The sequence below is a fragment of the Petromyzon marinus genome, chromosome 30 (assembly GCF_048934315.1).
Source record: "Petromyzon marinus isolate PM22_M1 ecotype Great Lakes invasive population chromosome 30, UKy_Petmar_22M1.pri1.0, whole genome shotgun sequence".
Classification (NCBI taxonomy): Eukaryota; Metazoa; Chordata; class Hyperoartia; order Petromyzontiformes; family Petromyzontidae; genus Petromyzon; species Petromyzon marinus.
This window is the reverse complement of record NC_133696.1, coordinates 4,059,311-4,079,820: the sequence shown is the minus strand read 5'-3', so window position 1 is coordinate 4,079,820 and position 20,510 is coordinate 4,059,311. Positions and strand designations below refer to the sequence as shown.

Sequence of the window (20,510 nt, the reverse complement as noted above, 5' to 3'; positions counted from 1 at the left end):
GATTAATCACGTTTGTCAAACTCCACTCATGATCTGTATTAATTCCTCAATTATCCCACCAATGAAATAAAATACCGTGGCAATTTCTATACTTGGCAGATCATGATTCACTCCCATTCCAGAATCATTATTCTGGCCATTCAATTTAAGAATCAATTATTCTTGGTCTCATTTTTCCCATCTCGCTCGTGTTTTTGTTCATTAGCAAAGTAAGTTTCGTTTGCGCCGTTAACCTAAATGTAACATATACAAACCATAAATTATTGAATCTCACATGCACAATTCAACGTTACGTTATCATGAGCGCGGGAACGGAGTGAATCGATGCAGCGTTACATGCCTAAGAATTGCTGGGTGTCTGCGAAACATTGTTTGGCGATCACTTGTGAATCTGCGAGTACCACAAATTCATGCAGGCAGACAGACTGGTTAGACCACTCCGCTCATATTATCATTTAACCATCATTGCATAACTATGACATGATCCGGACTACAAAAACACATTTAAAAACATATTTCTGGGAGGGGTTTAAAGTTAAATTCAACTTCAGGATAACATCAATGAAATGTATTCTTGATTCTTTCGGTAAAGTCACGTTGAAGGGAAACAATAAAATAATAACATATAAAACAATAAAATTCTCACGACGTTTCGACTGTAACGCAAACAGTCATCATCAGGTGTGAAAAACCAACGGCAAGAAACATTTAAAATATAATTTTATTGTTTCCCTTCAACGTGACTTTACCGAAAAAACCAAGAATATGAATCACTGCAGTCACGAAAGCTTTAAATCAAAATCAATTAAACGTATTTATTAGTTAATTAATTGCATCAAAAATCATTCGCGGCAGCAATTATATTATACCAAAGATGTGTGGGTTTATTTGTGAAGAGCCGAGGCCACTTTCTACCAGAGGACAAGTTTGTATTTCCTCAATGAATCCCAATCACTAACCCCTACCTGTTTTACCTCTCCCTCCCCCCCACTCTTTGCGATTTAATGGATTGTTTTTGTCACGATTAAATTAAATTAGATGTTTATTTTTGTGGTTAAAAGTGCCCCTAGTGGCAGCATGTTCAAGCAATTTTTTTAAACGATAATATGCGAATTGCAAATGATCAATTCACAAACACAAAATGCGCTGCATGGATTGCGACACGTAAATAAGTGACAGCAATCGATGACTCGATTAATCACTGCATGTCGACTTGTCTTTCCTTTTAACGCTCCCAAACTTTACCCGATTGTGCCGTCTGCTATCGGTGTCGTGTCACGCGACGACGTGTCCATTCGTAGACCTCGCAGAGCGGCGCAACTCTTCCGCGTCAGAATCGTGTCCACGGAAGCGGTCGTTACACGGCTACCTCCAAGAATCCTTCACGGTGGCCTCTGGTCTGCACAGGTGGGGGACACCATACTCTCCCACATGCCCTGCCATACAGATTCACGTTCACGACAGCCAAACTAATGTTTCAATCCTCAGAGCAGCAAGTTATCTAAATTGATGTGCGATACCGCATTTAACATAATGGGGGTTTTTGGTTTGTTTTTGCAGTCAAAAACTGAGATTATTAGCTCGCAACAAATGAGAGCCTGGAATAATACTGGTAGGAACGAAGTTGTAAACTGAGTGTACCAGCCTGCAATAGATTAATGTGTCCGTCCGTCCCCTTTCAATACTTTAACGAAGTGAAATCTCGTGCTGTTGGGTGTAAAAAAAATTCCAATGTTCCTACCAGCCCACCCTGCAGGGACCTGTTAACTGGCACCTGCCTTAATTCGAGCCCAGGATCTCGGCGGTATCGGCACAGCGCTATGACTTCTGAGCCACCTGGTCACCTCCTACATGCCTACTGGTAAGCGTAACCCTGTTAGAATCCTTTAACATGACCTCATGCTGCATTCTGCCTGCAGCGACTACTCAAACACACATCAATAAGCGGCTCGACTCTGCACCCTCTGCCTAATTTTCAAAATAACCCCTGCACCACAATTTTGCTTGGCACCGTTACCTTTCCCTGCACAAACACATTCTATTAATTTACAGCATTCACACGCGGTAAAAAAAGATTAAGAACAATTTGTGAGAGTGACAACCAAAATTACTGGATTATAATTTGGTTGCATGGCATTTACCATGTTGACAAATTTTACAACATGTGCTTGTTAAAATTCCACAAGGCCACCGAGGCATAGCCACTTAATGAGCACGCTCCGCGGTTAAAAGTTTATGCAATTGTGTCCTCCGCATCTTCCCACAATGTCCTGTGTTACAAAAATAACGAACAGGCACACATGCTCATCGTTTGTAATGCGGCCTTTATCAGCTGGGAACATGTTTTGCCGGGAGACTCAGAGGCTTTTCCAACACATCACCTCGCCTAAATTTTGCAGGCCTGCAGTCGAAAACGGGCCAGTGGACCGAGAGGCCACCTTAATACGATCAATTGGGCCTATCAAAACCAACAACTAAATCATGTCAGGGGGGCTTCATGGACCGAGGCCATCAGCAGTGCTTTATAGGAAATTGACCAGAGCAATTACATCGTAATTGCCAACTTCCCATTGCTCAGCGAGTGGTAGGGAGGACATACGCGAGTCAACTGAAACGTACGCAGCACACACTATTTGCAGTTTAACATATAGTAGGCTTTCGTGACCAATATTCTCCATCGACATTTTTGGGTTAGATTGCATACCAATGTGTCGTTAAACCCGCCACCACCTGACCACAGCCAATTAGTAAGGTTTGTCACGTAAAAAAAGTTGCCAATTCGTGACTAGTTCAGCACACCAGTGTCGGAAATGTGTTGTAGAAACGTCGTACTCGAATTTTAAATGTTGTGGGTTTGCTCTCCAACACACCGGTGTGCTGAACTAATAACGAATTTGCATTTTTTGTTCACGTGACAAATCTTACTCATTGGCTGCGTCTGGTGGTGGGGGCATGTTTAACGACACATTTATATTAACGCGATCCAATCCAAAAATCTCTATTATGGACACACTATTGCGTACACTGTACTCGAATTTTAAATGTTGTGGGTTTGCTCTCCAACACACCGGTGTGCTGAACTAATAACGAATTTGCATTTTTTGTTCACGTGACAAATCTTACTCATTGGCTGCGTCTGGTGGTGGGGGCATGTTTAACGACACATTTATATTAACGCGATCCAATCCAAAAATCTCTATTATGGACACACTATTGCGTACACTGTAGAAGGCAGTGTTTCTGGACACATCCTCAACAATTCAATCAAAGGGCCAATTAGAAGTAACATTCTTCACGGTGGCAAGATGTGAACTCCCCTTACCTAGTATGCAGGAGGTCGTGGGTTCAACCCTGAACCTGACGCCTGTATATTTGGAGTTTGCATATTATCTCTGCCCGTGGTCATGTGGATTTTTCTCCGGGTCCTTTGGTTTTTCCCTCCACATTGAGAAAAATACGTTTAGGAGTAATTCGCTGCTATAAATTTCCACACGATAAGTCACTTTCGTTGAGCTATTTGTGGCCAGGTCACTTCTGAAAAAGAGCTGTATAGCTCCGTGGGCTTTACCTGCTAAAATAAAGAGTTTAGTTTACAGTTTAGTTTATTCGAGAATTAATGTCTGCTAACTGGGTATTTTCAAACAGTGTTCAAGTATTTACGCTTGTACTCCAAGGTTGCATTTGTCCGGAACTGTGTATACAGCAAAGGCCAGAAATACAACAAATAATTATTGCATGCATGAGCTACCAATACACTTTTACAGGGTTCCAAAATGCACAACTCGTAAATTCATGGAAGTATTGATTATCAAAGCAACAAGGGTACCATTTGGCAAAGGGAAAACAAATCGTTATATTGTGGTATTGAATAAGGTAATGTGTTTCATAAGGGCTTTTAGATGATAATAATTTTTCTTTATTATTTTTATTATTTGTTCCATCTCCGTGGCTTTACCGAAAGACCCAAAGAATAATAAAAACAACTTTGAGAAGTGTACAAAATAACATTTCTATAAACGTAATGGCTTATGAGCTAGGACTTGTTACCGAGGCAGTGATATAACACTGTACTCTTTGGTTCTATTCGGTCAAGTCACGTAGGTAAAAAATAAAACAACAAAAATCACGACGTTTCGGCCACAACACAAGCGGCCTTCATCAGGTGAAGGGACCAGACTGTCTCGAGGACAGCGCTGGAGTGAAACACAGCCAAGCTCAGACCGCGACCTTTAAGCTGTGTGAGAGTAATTAAGGTGCCTTGACAAAGGAATTAGCATAAAAATTTGCATTTTAATAGGCGGACTTAGCATGATGAAAGGTAGGGAGGGGGTCGACCTGTGCAGGCTGGTGAGGGGGCAAGGTAGCGTCCACATGCTGGTGGTGTGAAAAGGGGATTTTAAGAAGCTGCGAAAGTTTGGGTTACCACTACTTGAAAAATATACTATACCATTGAAAATTAGTTTAATGTTTGGTTCGATTTAGAACATCTTTCCAATGGTTGCTTAATTTGAAACCATCTTCTCGGTTGAAATTGTGTCTGTAGATCTGAATTGCCTCGTGAACAAATTTCTGATAAAAACCCGTGGGTTTGCAAAGAACCTTGGTATCGGAGAAAATTATATCGTGATCGATATAACACTGGTATAACCTTTAATAAAAGCTTCATCCAGTATTATATAAAAACACATTTAATGACAATTAATAAACCAAAACAATGATTATCCCCAGATTTTTTTGCAACAGTTTTAACATGAAAATGAAATTGTGATTAATTGTAAAAGTAATAACTTGGGAAACATTAAAATTAATCTGAGCTAATGATTATTCTCTCCACTTTTAATAATTGCCTCAAGCTGATAAGATTAAGCATGCCATTCGACTGTTGGGCCATTCAACTGTTGGGCCAACTATTGCAGATACACTGGTGGAATATTAATGAACGTTTTCATAAGATTTAGATAAATAAACAGACTAAACCACAAAGCTTAAACTTCGGTCCGAATAGGTCCCAACAAGCACTATATGCAAATCAATTATATAACTATCAAGAAAAAAAGGGGTGCGACTTTTTCTTGGTGCCTTGTCAGTACCACTTGCTTTTTCAGACACTGGGCCCTCTGTAGTGAAAACGTGTGGGTTATTATTCCCCGTTAGCCCACAATGGGCTCTCTCTCCGAAAGCTGTCGACGCCGATACTCACTCATGCACTCCTCCGCAAGTATCCTGCCTGCTACAGATGTATCCACACTGCCGTAACAGCAGCTCACAGCAATGACTCACTCGTCTCAAGATCTTTGTCCTTCGTTCCTAATTGCCTCCCCAGCCATAACCTTACAGCATGCCGAGTGAGCCTGACATTTAAACAGCAGATGTTTATATATTTTTTTTTATTTCCAGCCCCCCCCAATTTAATTCCAGTTGCGCCATCAGCTACATGCCAGGAGAGATCCATTGAGAACTCTCCCTGAGCGGCACAATCCCCACGTGTTACAGAAGTGGATCCCAACACCTCTCATAACACTGTCAAGCCTCAAAAAATGTTTGACAAAAATATAGGGTTTGAAAAAAGCAAATCATATATGGTTCATGGAACTGCTGCAGATAGGTGATTCACCGACCACTGGGCCACCAGTGGTCGGTAAAGTCACCGCTTGGGGACCATCCGTGCTAGAGAATTGCCCTGAAAAGGAGTTTCAGAGCCATGTCTGTGATCCCTTCAATTTATCAAACGTACCAAGGAGCACATATTTCACGCAAAGCTAAAGAAAAATATTCATCACATGGCAGTCAAATCGAACATTGTAATTTTAAAGCTAGAAGTGGGAAAAAATAAACAAATAATGTGATGTTGCTGTGCGCTCATGAATTACTCGGCTAAAACCATCAATTCCCTGTACCTGGAGAACCCGAGTTGTTCAAACATGGCTGAAAGAAAATCTAGATTTAAAACCAGGATATCAGTATACAGTGCACCGACCTCTTAGTCACCCGGAAACCACAGATTAGATTTCCACAGGTAACTGCGTTATCAAACACACCCATGGTTATATTCCATACCTAGGCACCAGATCACCTGACACTCACCAGATCTTGGAATACAAGCAAGCTGCATGATCAACATGCACAATGTGTCGTGATAGGGGACAGGGATATGTTGAGCACAGCAGAGGGCAGTGCAGAAAAATTCGTTGTTCTGTACAATAACTCCCCAAACCTTCAGTAATTCCCACCCAGCAAGGGGGGGGGGGGGGGGGCAAGGTACAGCCATGCAAGCCCCATGACCAACAAAGCCAAGGGGAGGCCCTCATCCAGCAGTGGATTTACAAACTCACAATCACCACACACCATTAAGTAAAAAAAAAGAAATGTTCTTTTGTGGGAAGACATTTTTGGGAAAAATAGCATTTACTGCATCGATAAATGCCACGACTGTTCAGCTACGTGTGCGCATTGCTCTCACTGCGCATGGAGCAACACAGCTGCATTGTCAATGCCATTTGTCGGGATATGTCGCACTCTAATTGCGGATGGGGGTTTCTCTTGAACGTGTTTACAGGGGGGGGGTTTGTTTGTTTGTTTTAGCCAACAAGGGATCGCAAGCGCACACGTGCCCGCTTGAGCGTGTCTCCATCTGCTGGCGTTCACTCGCCTCTGCAGTTACATGGGAAGTTAAGTCAAAGTTGTTATTGTTATTCGAAATGAGCAATGAGGCGGTGGTCATCTCCATTGAGGAAATTAATCGTTTTTATGGCGCGGTAGAGTCTATCCAAAGGACAACCAATGTACACTTCACAAATTGGTGTGCATTGTAAAGGCCCCAGAGGGATGATGGGCCGAGTCAACCACCGACTCGGATGTGAACTCGCAGCCTTCCAATGACGAGCCGCTCGCTCTAACACTGAAAACACGTTTTAACATAATTTACATACGAACAAAAATGGCACAAACTAAAATTTGTTAACACTTTGTGGCAAATTGCACAAATCTGATCAACAATTATCAACCTGGCAACTCAATTTCGCACTTTTAAAGCTAAAGAGGCAATCCTTGCATTTTTGTTATGTTCACCATGAAGTGCATCACCAAGGATGATGACCTCTCTCTCGCATCTGGTGCCGGTAATCCATCGGCATCTTATACGGTTGTTATATTTGGTTCCTGTGAGTTCGCTTGACTTAGCAGGACCGGCATTTGAACGACATAGACACACCCTTCCACAGAGATCGATCACATCACGTGACAGTGGGCCGAGGGTAACTTCTGAAAACCAGCTTCACCGGTCGACACTGGAAACCATCACTTCTAACCCCCAACCTCCTGGCTTGTTTTACTGGACATCTGTGAAAAAGAGCTTTATAGATCACTGGATTCCTCTAGTAGAAATAAAAATTCTGCTCCGATTCTGATTCTGTTGTTGTATCTTGAGCCAAGCCAACGTGTCATTGCACGCAACTGCATTTCCAAGACAACAAAACCGATTTCAGAGCACAAGGCGCAATCCATCCAGTTTATTTTGCAGATTGGCCACATCAGGTATGTCCCATTCACTTAAGTGAATAATGCATCGTCCTCTCCCGTCCAATTCGCCTGCAATCTGTCAGCAGCGCCCGAGTGAGCCTCTCTGGAGGAACACAGATGGCTCACATCTTTGGTATGCATTTTTTGCAGCCTGAATTTAACCGATGCATGACTTAAAATTTACTCGGCCACACTCCAGTGGGCCCAATCGAAAAGACACCATGTGGAATAGCGCTGGTGAGCAAAGGAGAAATGCATTTAAAATACATTTTCATTGTCAAACGAATGACCACTCGGCCTGCTCACTTAAATATAAAATGGATATACCAATGATACAATTCTGTGGTGTAGCATTCAGGTATTACTAAACTATTAGCGATGCCTGTGGTCAAATCAGGCGGCCATGCGCTTCATCTCGATAGACATCAAAATCTAAGCAAGGTTGAACCTAGAAAGCGCTTTCAAAAGGTGACCATCATACATAACAGGCCTGGTGTCATATCGGCTGTAGGGCTCTGTGGTGTGCAGCAGAGGGTTGAGCAAAGCTATTGTCGGACTCCTGTGCTCCTAAGTCTGCCCCCATCTTCAAATCGAATTTACCAACGTGAAGCATGGTGAAATAACCCCAACAACCTACATGGTATTCTTAGCTCTTTCGGTAAAGTCACGTTGAAGGGAAACAATAAAATAATATTGTTTCCCTTCAACGTGACTTTACCCAAAGAGCTAAGAATATGAATTTTCTGCAGTCACGAAAGCTTTAAATCAAAATTTAATCTACATGGTGTGTAGAGGCCCACATCCAGCAATGGAACAACAGATGGCTGTTCATGTATATTATGAGTGATTCAAGTATTAACCATTGTAAATAAGAATAATTACAAGAGTTGGGTACTATTTATTTTAATCGTTATTGTAATAACATTGCAAACTGTTGTTTGTTGTTAAAGTTTCACCAATGGGAGCATTTGTTGTGTTCGAATATTAGATTTTAAACATTAGATGCGATTATAATTTAGACACTACGGTACATTAAATAAATCCAAATTTGGATTGTAATTGTAAAAATTTCACTAAAATAGATACTGGTACTAAAGTGCAGAGGAAAGGAAATATAAAACCTAAACCCCATTAATTATTTACGGGTTCATGGCACATAAGCAAGTTTTTTGGAAGAAGCTCTTGTTAGGCGCAGGTGTCATCAATGTATGTAGAACTTATTTCGCACCGTACATAGCCAAACGTGCTAATCGGAGGTGTGGGGGGGGGGAACAAACGAATGCAGGGAAAGGAGAACAAACTTAACAATATGACTTTTGACAAAACACCCATTATTCCGACTTGTAAATGTGAAACAACAGAATGGCCAGTCTGTCCTTCTCCGATGGCGCAGGTGGAATGAAACTGTTTCTTCACCCGAGACTCTCACCACATTACAAATACAGGTAGCACAAACGCCACACTCAGCAACTCAGGTTGACGAACACTCATTTGTACAAGACCCTCTTTTGGAGGTCGCCTTGAATCCCCAACGTAACTTGCAGAGGTCAACCTCCTCGCTTTTGAAGTCTGCCTATTTCTTCGGCAGGAAAGGTAGCAACACAGCAGCTCAAAAGAACCCAGACCAGAGGCTCCGAAGAAGCATCTCGCACAATCGCTTAAGAGCAATAAAAAAAAATTACTTATTGCTCAGTTGGTTCAGTGCCCAGTTAAAAAAAAAATTCCACTCATTTGCAGACTCTTGCTCTGACCCTGAGGCACCGTCAGATCTGCCAATTGTGGTATGCGACCAACCCAATCCAGTGCGACTCTTCTGACACTGACACAGAGTCGGTGCGAGGTGGAAAAATTCGCGACAAAAGGGAAACCGAACAAAATTCACAACCCGACCTTCAAAAGGTGTGAAGTGCAATACAATTCCCTGGTAATGCAGACTTACCAGTCACACAGAGTACACAATAAGAGTGAAGTATGGATGCATTCATGAACACACACGGCGGTTCACGTTACGCTGCGTGCCCACGTACATTGCTGGGTGTTTGCATGGCATCGCCTCCATTTGTAAATTGCTGCAAAAATAATAAAAAATAAAAACGCAGAGCTGGCTTACATTACACAAGTCTGCATTACCGTTGAGGGGGCATCATGTGTCTTGTATTCACACAAAAGGTCTGCCAAAAAAGATGTCCCCAAGCTGAGATCGTGTTGCGACCAAGGTCCAACCAGAAAGGAGTACAAGAGTAAAAAGGGAGCTGAAGCAGAAAGCATTACATGATGGCGCATTGCACCGATAAAAGCCGCCAGCTATATTGCTGAATGTAACCGCTACTACGTGGGCCAAAGTACAACACGAGACAGTGTGCCTTTTCCATGCGAGTGCCTTTCCAGTCATCCGATGGGAACTCGCCCATGACCAAAATTACTCGGGGTGCATTTGAAGGTGAGCAACAGCTAAGCCTGGATGGTGCTTGGGATGGCCAGCCACCATCCAAAGCCAGGTAGTCATAGGCCGCTGCGAGGCTGTGCTACGCGGTGGACACCAGTGGGCAGTGCAAAAACATCCAATCTGTTCTCCTACATCTACACTACTCTGCCTTCGTAAAAAAAAGCATTGAACATTACGGTGAAATATGGTCATATAACTGCCACAACCGGCATTGCTTAGAAAAGTCCTCATCCAGCAGTGGTTTTTACACGACTCTCTGTGTGAATGTCCACTATCCCATACACGTATGAGCCAAGGTTTGTGTAAGAGGGCAGGTCTGTTTAACAGTCTCGCTTTGAGATGTGATAGAATTTAAGCACGGCACACAGTAAAATGCAAATCCTTACCCTGTAACAGTGGTACTCTGCCAGACCCTTGTGAAGACATGGAACGAGTTACAAAACTCACCACATTTGTCAAAAAACACTTTTTTCAAGAAGATAAATTATATGATGGGTGACGTTATTGGGCAGTGGTCCATCTTCATAGCAAAAAGGTGACTGAAGGACCACTGCCCAAAACTTCACCCATTAGACATCGTTTTCCTATTTAGGGCAGTGTTAGTGAGTTATTATTATTAATGGCGCTTGTGCCTCACTGCCAAAGCAGTTTCACATTATAAAACATATACTTTAATATGGAACTACGGTTATTAGGTTGACCTAGTGAGCTGTGCGCTTGCTTTTGAGTTCAGGGTTTGCTGCTTCAAATTGTTAAAATCCGACCTCTGTCCACCAATAACGAGCTTCGGAAACATTACAAAATAGGCACGGTTGTAGGTCAACTCGCATTATCTCACACCTTTTTTAAACGGCATTATTATATTGTGCATTGTGCTGTAGTCGGTATAAAAAACGAATGAATGTTAATCATTAACGTCTTCTTTAAACACAGCCTAAAAGCTCCAACTACAGTTGACAGATACTTTGTACTGACTCGGCTGAAATGTGGGGTATATGGGTATATCAAAAACGTAATACGCGAAACAAACTTTATGGCCTCTCTTCACAATGTAAACGTGTCCCTCCGAGCTTACCTGTGTACCGGATGCACAAAACGGCAGAGACATGAGCAATAATGCGTTTCCGCCGTGCGTTTGGCAAGGAACTTCTGCGGCTGTGGTGAGCCAGAACACTCCAGACTGCAAAGCGTATAGGTTTACAGGCCCCCCCCCCACACACAACAACAACCGTGGAGTCAATTAATTATGTATGGCAACATGCGCAGACAACGCCATCAGACAAGGTCGGGGTGAAAAACTAGCCTCCCCTCGCAACTGCGCAATTGCTTCTCGGTGACAAATACACACAACACCACAGAGGCGATGTTCCGGGGGGGGGGGACTTGCTAGATCATCCGAGATATGGTTGACAGCACATGCTATGTGGTGCGGCAATGCCCACAACACCAGAAGTACACGCGCACAATATGCCACTGCCTTCAATTAGGCAGTCTGGGTAAAAGCTTCGGGGCGATTTGAAAAGTACGCAGCGCAAAACCTGCATTTTCAGTCTCGTTTTAGTGTGTACACGCGTACAAGCCTTTTGTCAATCCACTGTTGGATGACTGCTTCCCTACGCCATGTCCGTCATGAGGACCACAGTTCACCACACTGGTCAGTGCGGGTTTGGCGTAGGCAGGGGGCATAGACGACGTATGGTACCGTACAAAAACTAACTTTTTAGCTACACTGCCCCCTGCTGTCCATAACTTTACCCAGCAGCAGCCGAAGATACCCCTTTAATGTAACAGCCTCATCGCAGGAGACTTCAGGCTCAACCCTGCTTACTATCCGAGGTCTGCCAAGATCAGACGCCTTCCAGGTGATATGGCCCTCAGGTCGTTTTACTGAGGTGTAAGCAATTTATATGTGAGGAGTGTGAGTGACCTGCGCCGCCATTCACTCAAGTTTTGGGTTTGGCTCCAGCCTTCTGGGTACAAAGTTCCAAAAATAGCAAATCGTCTCCCTCCTTCAAAACAATGACCACTCGGGGAAGGGATTGTCCAAAGACCCACGAAAATTAAACGCACGTTTAACTCAAGCCTCCTACAAAGCCACCTACAAGACAAGTCTTTCGTGCCAAAGGTGTCGTTAGCCATCGGTGGTGTGTGTGCGCGTAAGGTTCCACGCTGTGCCACCTCACCGCAAGTCCTCCTGTGCGAGGGGCACTGATTGAGGCGCCATAAACTCGTACGGCATGGCTTTTCCGGTTATAGTGGGCGCAGGGCTCACACAAAGCGCACATCAAGCATCGCCGGCTGTGGGTAGCACCAGCTTAAAAGCAGCTTTACGCGCCACAGCGACGCATTTTTGTGCGCGCGTGACAACTTTAAAGTGAACAAATCCCAAACAAATCCCAGATGTTTCAGGTTTACAATAACGATTATCCAGTACGCTTCACAATGACAAAGTGCATTTCTGGTGGAGAAATATGTGACTGTAAGCTTGTATTTTGTTGCCCTCAATACAAAGTTAATCGTTATTTATAAGCACTCGCGATTTTTTTTTCAGTGTAAGCTGTTGCCCCTACTTTCAATTGCAAATTTGTTGTAGTTTAAACACGTAGGCTTTCGCGACCAATATCATGCATAATGGAGGTTTTGGGGTTATTTACGCGATCCAACCCAAACACCTCTACTATGGATGCAAACGATTTGTGATGGTACATTTTATTAACCGCCCTGTTTTGTTCGACTTAACGTTCACAGTAGTGACACCCAGTACTCGTAAAGTAAAGCTAAGGCTAGGTAAATAGATTGATGTCGAAATGTTAAGACTGGGCGAGCAAACTTAAGTTTTTTTTTTTTTTCCCCACGAATCCCCTGTACCTGCTGACTCGGCTGACATTTCATAATGGCAAGGCAGATGAAGAAGAAAAAACTAACAAAAAGTATGAATGAAGACAAACGTTGTGCAGTTGTTCCTCAATACTGTGCTACACGATACCCACTTATATCTTAGCAGATTGTAATAAGTGGCCAGGTGTGCACATTAATCTTCAATATCATAAAGACGCATGTCATATAAGAGAGAGGATTTTACACATTCAAGCTCTATTCTTTTTACAACGTGCAAATTACAACCTCGTACCTGCCAAGCGAATGTTTGACATCACCCTGTTAGCCAAAGTTTGTAATGCCTAACAAATTGAATAATGGCTGTAGGACTGCTGAAACCCAGTCAAAGGGAGGAAAGATAAAATATATTCACGACAAAAAAGCATTGCCTCTTTGCTCTGCAAGACATGACACCTCGACCATACACCATTACGTGAATTCAGCAGAAATCCTGCTTACTCGCACTCGTTCTATAAATAGGAATCAGGACATCCCCTTTTCGGTTGGCTGGGAATATCAACACTCAACAGGGACCCATCTACAAATGCTATTGCTGGCTAATGACTTTTAATGGACAGCACGAAAATCCTTGTTGGCCATTCAGCCTTGGAAACAAACTATAACTATGAAATGTGCATTACACGAAAACCCGCCATCAAATCGCGCGAGCGCGGATATGCGAGAGCTGCATTTTTTTCTCATACGCAAGCAATGTCACGTGAATGCCATCCAACATAACCACGATCCGGTATCATGAACACAGCATATGGGCGATTACAACGTGAAGCTGCGTCATTTAAAGGGCAGATACGGCACTAAAAAGGGGGCATTAATGGGGTTGACGTTTAAACAGGAATTTCAATTGTGCTCCCGTGCACAAGCAGCACTCGTAGGCAGGCAATCACCATCACGATGCTAGCAGCCAACGCACTATATAGCTTTACCATCCTCAAGATGAATTTAACAAAACACAACTGCCATCGCCGACAATTCGTACACCACACATTGGAGTGGCACACGCCAGGGCAAGAGGACAAATATTTCAGACCAACAGGCAAGCAAGCTGAATTGTAAACAAAAAATTGTGGAAAAACAAGCGTTTCGATGCACACACTTTTATTTGCACTCAAAAGTATGAGTACATTCTTTTGACACCGGAATTAATCAAATTTGATGTGCTCCATAAAATTGGGTGGCCTGCATGAAGAATATTAAACACATCAAAAGTAAGCCACCCACTTTTATTGATCACATCAAATTGTGCTAATTCCAGGGTCAAAATTATTTAATTTCTACTTTGAAAAAATAAAAGCGTGCGCATTGAAAATCGTGTTTATTACCTTTGTGTATTACTAGTCGTGTTACTAGTCGTGTTACTCGTTGTGTGTACTGAGTACTTGAGTATATTAGTTGAATGTACTAGTTGAGTGTACTAGTTGAGTGGACTAGTGTGTACTAGTTGTGTACAATTGTTGTGTATTAGTTGTGTATACTATTTGTGTGTTGTAGTTGTGTACTAAATTTTGACTTAAAACTTTCGTGACTGCAGGAATTCATATCCTATGGTTCTTTCGGTAAAGTCACGTAGATAGAAAAAATAACAATAAAATAATCATAATCAAGTGAATACAAATATCACTACGTTTCGTTCGCAACACAAGCGGTCATCTGCACTAGTTGTGTGTACACTAGTTGTGTGTACACTAATTGTTACGCGAGGCGGCGAGTCTGTGTACTAGTTGTGTACACTTGTTGTTACGCGAGGCGGCGAGTCTGTTTTGAAAATTTCAGCTCGTTGGGCTTTGTAGATCCCAAGCTTTAAAAGTGTCAAAGATTCCAAAGAATACAGACAACACGGAAAAAGTTCAATACAAGTGTGTGAAAAAAGTGTGTGATAATAATAAAAGTGTGTAATAATGAGATGTGGATGAGATATGAAAAAAATCAGGAAACTAACTTATGTTAAACGTTGGTCCATTTGCAAAGTGAATGTCCAAAGAAAAAAGCAAACAATTGGCCGTTTCAAACTAAAAATGTTCTCCGTCGATTTTTGAAGATCGATGGCAATTTTTAAATACAAATCATTAAACGCAGAGGCATGCATAATGGACATCTTAATCGGAAAACGCAATTAATGGTGAGGTTAATGGATACAATGACCGGACGTCAAACAACGCGGCACCCATTTTACATGCATAAAGCCTGATTTGGTGGGTAAAGGGCTCATGTTATTTTACATTTTGAATACTTCAGCTAAGCGTAAAAGTACGTATAAGTGTTATATAAATGCATAGACCACCGCAAAAAAGTTAGCATTTTCTTTGTATGACTGTTGTTTTACTGTTACTAAGATACAAAGGTACATTGGGTTCCCGAGTGGTCTCACCAAATACGACAGCATTCATAAACGCGTTTCCTGGTCTGTCACACTTGTGCAAAACACACACCATCAGTACACACCACTAAGCTTACCATATCAACATTGATGTACGTGTTCAGGGCCTCCCGATACCGTTACAGGTCCCAAGTGGTTGTTTGACCACACTTCACCAAACTGGTCAATCTAGATTTGAGGTTTTCGTGACTGCAGGGATCCATACTCTTTGGTTCTTTCGGTAAACTTGTCAGTGCAGGTTGGCGAAGGAGGGAAACAAAGACGGAGCATAGTAGGGTGCAAAAATACATTTTTTCTTGACTGCCCTTGACTGCTAACGTAGCCCCCACAGCAGGCTACAATGCCTGTTTAATACATGGTGGTCACTCATCCAATCACGATTCAGGCTCAAGCCTGCTCAGCTCCCAAGACCTAAACAGGCCAAATGCATTCCACATTTGGTCACGGTAGTACTGGATGTAATACACCCAATGTTGTGTCGGTATGCGAGGTAGGCTAGCAGGCAGGTAGGCACACATAGCTCATGTGTAACACCACTTAGAATGAACCATTAATAATTGAAATACAGCCATTTACAGCACATATATTAAGCCAGTAAGAAAAATAAAGGTATGAACATGATGCATAGGCTTTAATAATATTAAACACAGGATGTTGGATGGAGGGAAATCAATAGTGTGAACTAGAGGTCATAAGTGGAGATGAAAATGCTGACACAGAATACTGTATCTGATAGTACATATGTCAAAGTAAAATATTTCCAGGCCTATGCATAGATGGACACTAACACAATGATATCGTATAACCTGCAGAATATATCAACACAGAGTAATAGACCATGTTTATAAACACAATGTGGTTAATCAGCACAAGGGCCTTTGCTGTGAACTATCCACTATTGGATGAAGGCCTCCCCAATCATCACGATCTATCTTATACAGAAACAATTATCCAGCCTTCTATCTCCTGCACCCAAACTGATCTCATTGCTAATATTTCCGAATAGCACGGTTGGTTACGTACGGTGCGAAAGAAGTTCCACATACGTACGTACACAACTGGACAACCTCGAGAAAGATCCTTCCTTTGGTTGTCACTTTGCCATTCTCACCACCGGTCATCATGCCTTCCAGCAACGTGACCTGCCCAAGACAACTTTTCTTAACAGCGAATATGAAATCTCTAACTTTCATATATTCCCCGATCCACATGTTACTCTTCCTTGTCCCCAAGTATAATGCCAAGTGTGAATCTCTCCATGAAAAATATACAAAGCAGTGGCAAAGGGACTTGGCAGACACGGAAGGAGGATTTATTGTCCAAAATGTTAGCCAGTTATAGTTTTTACTGTCGTAATACTGTTAATAAAACACTAATTATGTTTCAGATTTTGTTGTGTACTCCTACCAACACAGTTACTTAATTTCTTCTTAATTTCTTGTAGGCAGATGGACACATGACCAAGATACTGTAGATACAGCAATGAAAGACCCACAAAAGCAACACATTACTAATCAAATAACAGGTTAATTAAGAAAACAGGGTTTGCGTTGCTCTCACTGAAAGGGAAGAACAGATCGCAACGTTTCAGCTGACGGGTCTTTAGGAAACATGAAGCGATGTACAAGAAGTCTTACAATCCTGGAAATGGCAAGTGGGTTGGAACATTTTGTTCGATGGCCAGATGGCCAATTAACCAGACACAAAGGGAAATACACGTAGAGCCAATTTGCAAATTGACTGCTGGATGGGGGGGGGGGGGGAGCCCTCTCCACACTATGGAAGTCATCTTGAAGGTTATAGGACAAGGCGGACACAGACGTAGGGGCACAGAAGTACAGCACAGCAATGGATTTCGCTGCACTGTTCTCTGCTGCCCTACCATATGGAGCCTGTGAGTCTACATCTTATGTGTGCATGGTGGTTATCCATTAAGTACTATTCAGGTTAACCCCTCCTTATCATCCGAGATCGAGCATTTTCCGGCTGATGTGTGTATGTATTTTGATTTAAAGCTTTCGTGACTGCAGGGATTCATATTCTTGGTTATTTCGGTAAAGTCACGTAGAAGGGAAACAATAAATAATACAAATATAAAACAATAAAATTCTCACGACGTTTCGACCGCAACACAAGCAATCATCATCAGGTGTGAAAACCACAACAATAAAATTCTCACGACGTTTCGACTGCAACAGCAAGTTTTCTTGCTGTTGTTTGCACACCTGATAATTGCTTGTGTTGCAGTCGAAACGTAGTGAGAATTTTATTGTTTTATATTTTTATTATTTTATTGTTTCCCTTCTACGTGACTTTACCGAAAGAACCAAGGATATGTGTGTATGTATTTTGAACTTCTTTCGCACAGTACGTAGCCAACCGTGCTAATCGGATGTGCGATCAGCGTCATTAACATGTTTTAGGCATGGCAGTGCGATCAGGTGTGATTTGGTCAAGCGATCCTCAATGGCAAAATGACTCGGCACCACCACGCGGCGATTCCATTTACCTGCTCGAAGCCGCCACCTTCGTCTGGATCCATCGGGGGTCCCAGTGGAGGATGAGCCAGGGCCGGCTCCGTGGCTGAGGCAGAGCGGGGTCGGAGCCCCACACCTCCGCTGTGCTCTCGCGGCAAAGACTCCGCCTTCCTGTGCTGCTGCGGGCTTGGCCTTACCACCGACGTCGCCGTCGGCTGGGCCAGAGCGGCAGTGGTGGTCGTGGTGGTGGTGATGGCAGCGGTGAGCGCTGCTGCTGCTGGTGGTGGTGGCGGCGGCGGCGGTAGTGGCGCTGGGTCCAGCTGGCTCGGTCCCGAGCCCCGTTTGCCGGTGCCGCTGCCGCGTGGCCTCATCTGCTGCAGCACCCGGTTGAAGGCGGTCTGCCGATCTTGGGTGCCCGCCGTGTCTTCGTCTGCCGTGGATGGCACAGCCGACCCATCCCGCTCAGACCTCTCGTCGGACTCCTCGCAGTCCGACTGCTGCAGCAGGTGCTGCTGAGAGTCGGAGCCGCTTCCGGGGGCGAATCCTATACCTCGGCGGGTGAGGGGGGAAGCCTCGGCGAGACCGGGACCCGTGGCTTGGGCCTGAGCCTGGCTCGGAGTCTCCAAAATCGGCGTCTGCGTTGGTGTCACACCGCGGTCCTTGGAGCGCTTCCGCGGTTGAAAGAGCTGCTTGAAGCCCTGCCCGAACATCGTTGCTCCTGCAGGCCCTCCTCCACCACCACCACTAGCAGCTGCTTTCCCACCAGAAGCCGCAGATCCTCCGGCTCCAGAAGATCCGAGGGCTCCGATTGCTGCTGCTGCTGTTGTTACTGATCCAGCTCCACCTGCTGCCTCAGACCCTGCTGCCGTGTACGGGCCACCTGGCAGGCCCTCTCCTCCGTGGCCCAGCTCGGCAGACCGAAATCGCTTCATGGCCCTCCCAACCCACTCCGCCTCAACTTTTGGGCCTCATTTAATGTTAATGTCGCCTCATTTAAGAGCTTACTTTTCCCTTCGTGTATCTCTCTCCCCGTGTGTGTGTGTTTTCTCTCTCTCTCACTTTCTTTCAATGGTTATTGTTAACGAATTCACCTCGCCTCCTTTGCCTGTTACCTTACCAACCACTCACGATTTAAGACGCGTGGAAATGCGTGCCAAAGTCCAACTTAAATATAAAAATAATGGAAGTCTCCTTTATGGCGAAAATGAGTTGTCTTAAAAAAAGAGCTATTTTGTTAGTTTCAGTGTAGTTTGTTTTGGCCCAGCTAATTCTAAGAAGCCTGTATTTAAAGTTTAATCGCTACAGTATTTGCTAGGTAACGCTCTTTATACGCCAACAAACCAACGTAACTATATGAACAAGTTGATAATTTAGTACTCTTAATAAACAGCTCTGCAAGGAGAACAAAAATAACCACAGCAACAAGAAGAAAGCAAATTAATAACACAAAACAAAATCCACACAACCGCGTGCATTCAAGAGAGCCTGGTCCCACACAAACACACACACACATCTGCTTGGGCCAACTCCATTCCCACCACCCAACAACCAACACAACCGCTCCTAAAATAAACCCAAAACAGCTCTACCGAACCAACAACAAAGCGCAACAACTAGAAGAAGAAGAAAAAAACACAACTGCCGGTCATTTTAATAACAACCCCCATCCCCTGAATCGCATTAGACGAACACGGAGTTTTGATACAACATCTACCGGTGAGCGTTTGAAGCCGCTTATCCCCCCCCCCCCGTACCATCAAGGTGTTTTTGTTTGCGAGAGCCACGCGCTCACCTCTCTCTTGCCTGCCTCCCTGCCTCCCTACCTGCCGCCGTCCACGCCGTGCCGCCCTCGCTCGGCTTCTGCCACTAAAGCTCGCCAGGTCCCCCCCCCCCCTATCAACCCCGTCGGGGATTGTTGGTCGTGGGGGGGGGGCATTTAAAAGCGACGTCTCCAATTCCCTACGCTGCATAGGCGACGCGCTCCGGTGTCTCTTGGCCTTCTATTGGTCGGCGAGCGGCACGCGCCACGTCGCCGGGCCAATGGGACGCGCGCTCGCGGCGCGTTCGGCCTAAGCTCGCTAGGGAATGTATCGCCCTCTATCGGAGGGGGGGGGGGGATAGTTTGTTTATTATTTATTTATTTGTTCGGCACCAACTTCCCGGATGCGGTTCGGGGGGGGCAGGGAGGCGGGGGGGGCAGGGAGGCGGGGGGGGCAGGGAGGCGGGGGGGGGCAGGGAGGCGGGGGGGGGGCAGGGAGGCGGGGGGGGCAGGGAGGCGGGGGGGGGGCCTTGGCCAATCACAGCGAGGCTTGTTGACGCGCAAACCAATCGTGTTTGAGCTCCGGGGAGACGTAACCTGGAGTTGTGGGGCGTGGTGATGGGGGGTGGTGATGGGGAGGGGTCATGGGGGGTGATGGGGAGGGGTCATGGGGGGTGATGGGAGGGATAGGGGGGGTGGTGATGGGGGTGGTGATGGGGGGGGGTGATGGGGGAGATGGGGGGGGGTGATGGGGAGGGGTCATGGGGGGGGGTGATGGGGGGAGGGTGGGGTGGTGATGGGGAGGAGTGATGGGGGGGGTGGTGATGGAGAGGGGTGATGGGGGGGGGTGGGGGGTGATGGGCGGGTGTTGGTGGGGGGGTGATGGCGGTGATGGGTGGGTGGTGAAAGGGGAGGAGTGATGGGGGGTGATGGGGGGGATAGGGGGGGTGGTGAAAGGGGAGGAGTGATGGGGGGTGATGGGGGGGATAGGGGGGTGATGGGGAGGGGTCATGGGGGGGGGGTGATGGGGGGAGGGTG

At 44.7% G+C, this 20,510-nt stretch overlaps 1 protein-coding gene across 3 annotated transcripts in view; it reads right to left on the bottom strand.

Annotated features, from left to right (window-relative positions):
• LOC116947487 (transmembrane and coiled-coil domains protein 2-like) overlaps nucleotides 1-19,751 on the bottom strand; it is a 54,000-nt gene extending 34,249 nt beyond the window's left edge. The window contains exons 1-2 of one of the 3 annotated variants that reach the window (XM_032963292.2): nucleotides 19,537-19,751; nucleotides 17,746-19,105 (exon numbers count right to left, since the gene is read on the bottom strand). In XM_032963292.2, the coding sequence (XP_032819183.1) occupies nucleotides 17,746-18,645 (900 nt within the window). In that variant the 5' untranslated portion in view covers nucleotides 18,646-19,105; nucleotides 19,537-19,751. Of the gene's footprint in view, nucleotides 1-17,745; nucleotides 19,106-19,505 lie in introns of those variants that run through there. The other 2 variants (XM_032963291.2, XM_032963293.2) reach the window with 2 other exon arrangements.
• Nucleotides 19,752-20,510: the final 759 nt, after the last annotated feature.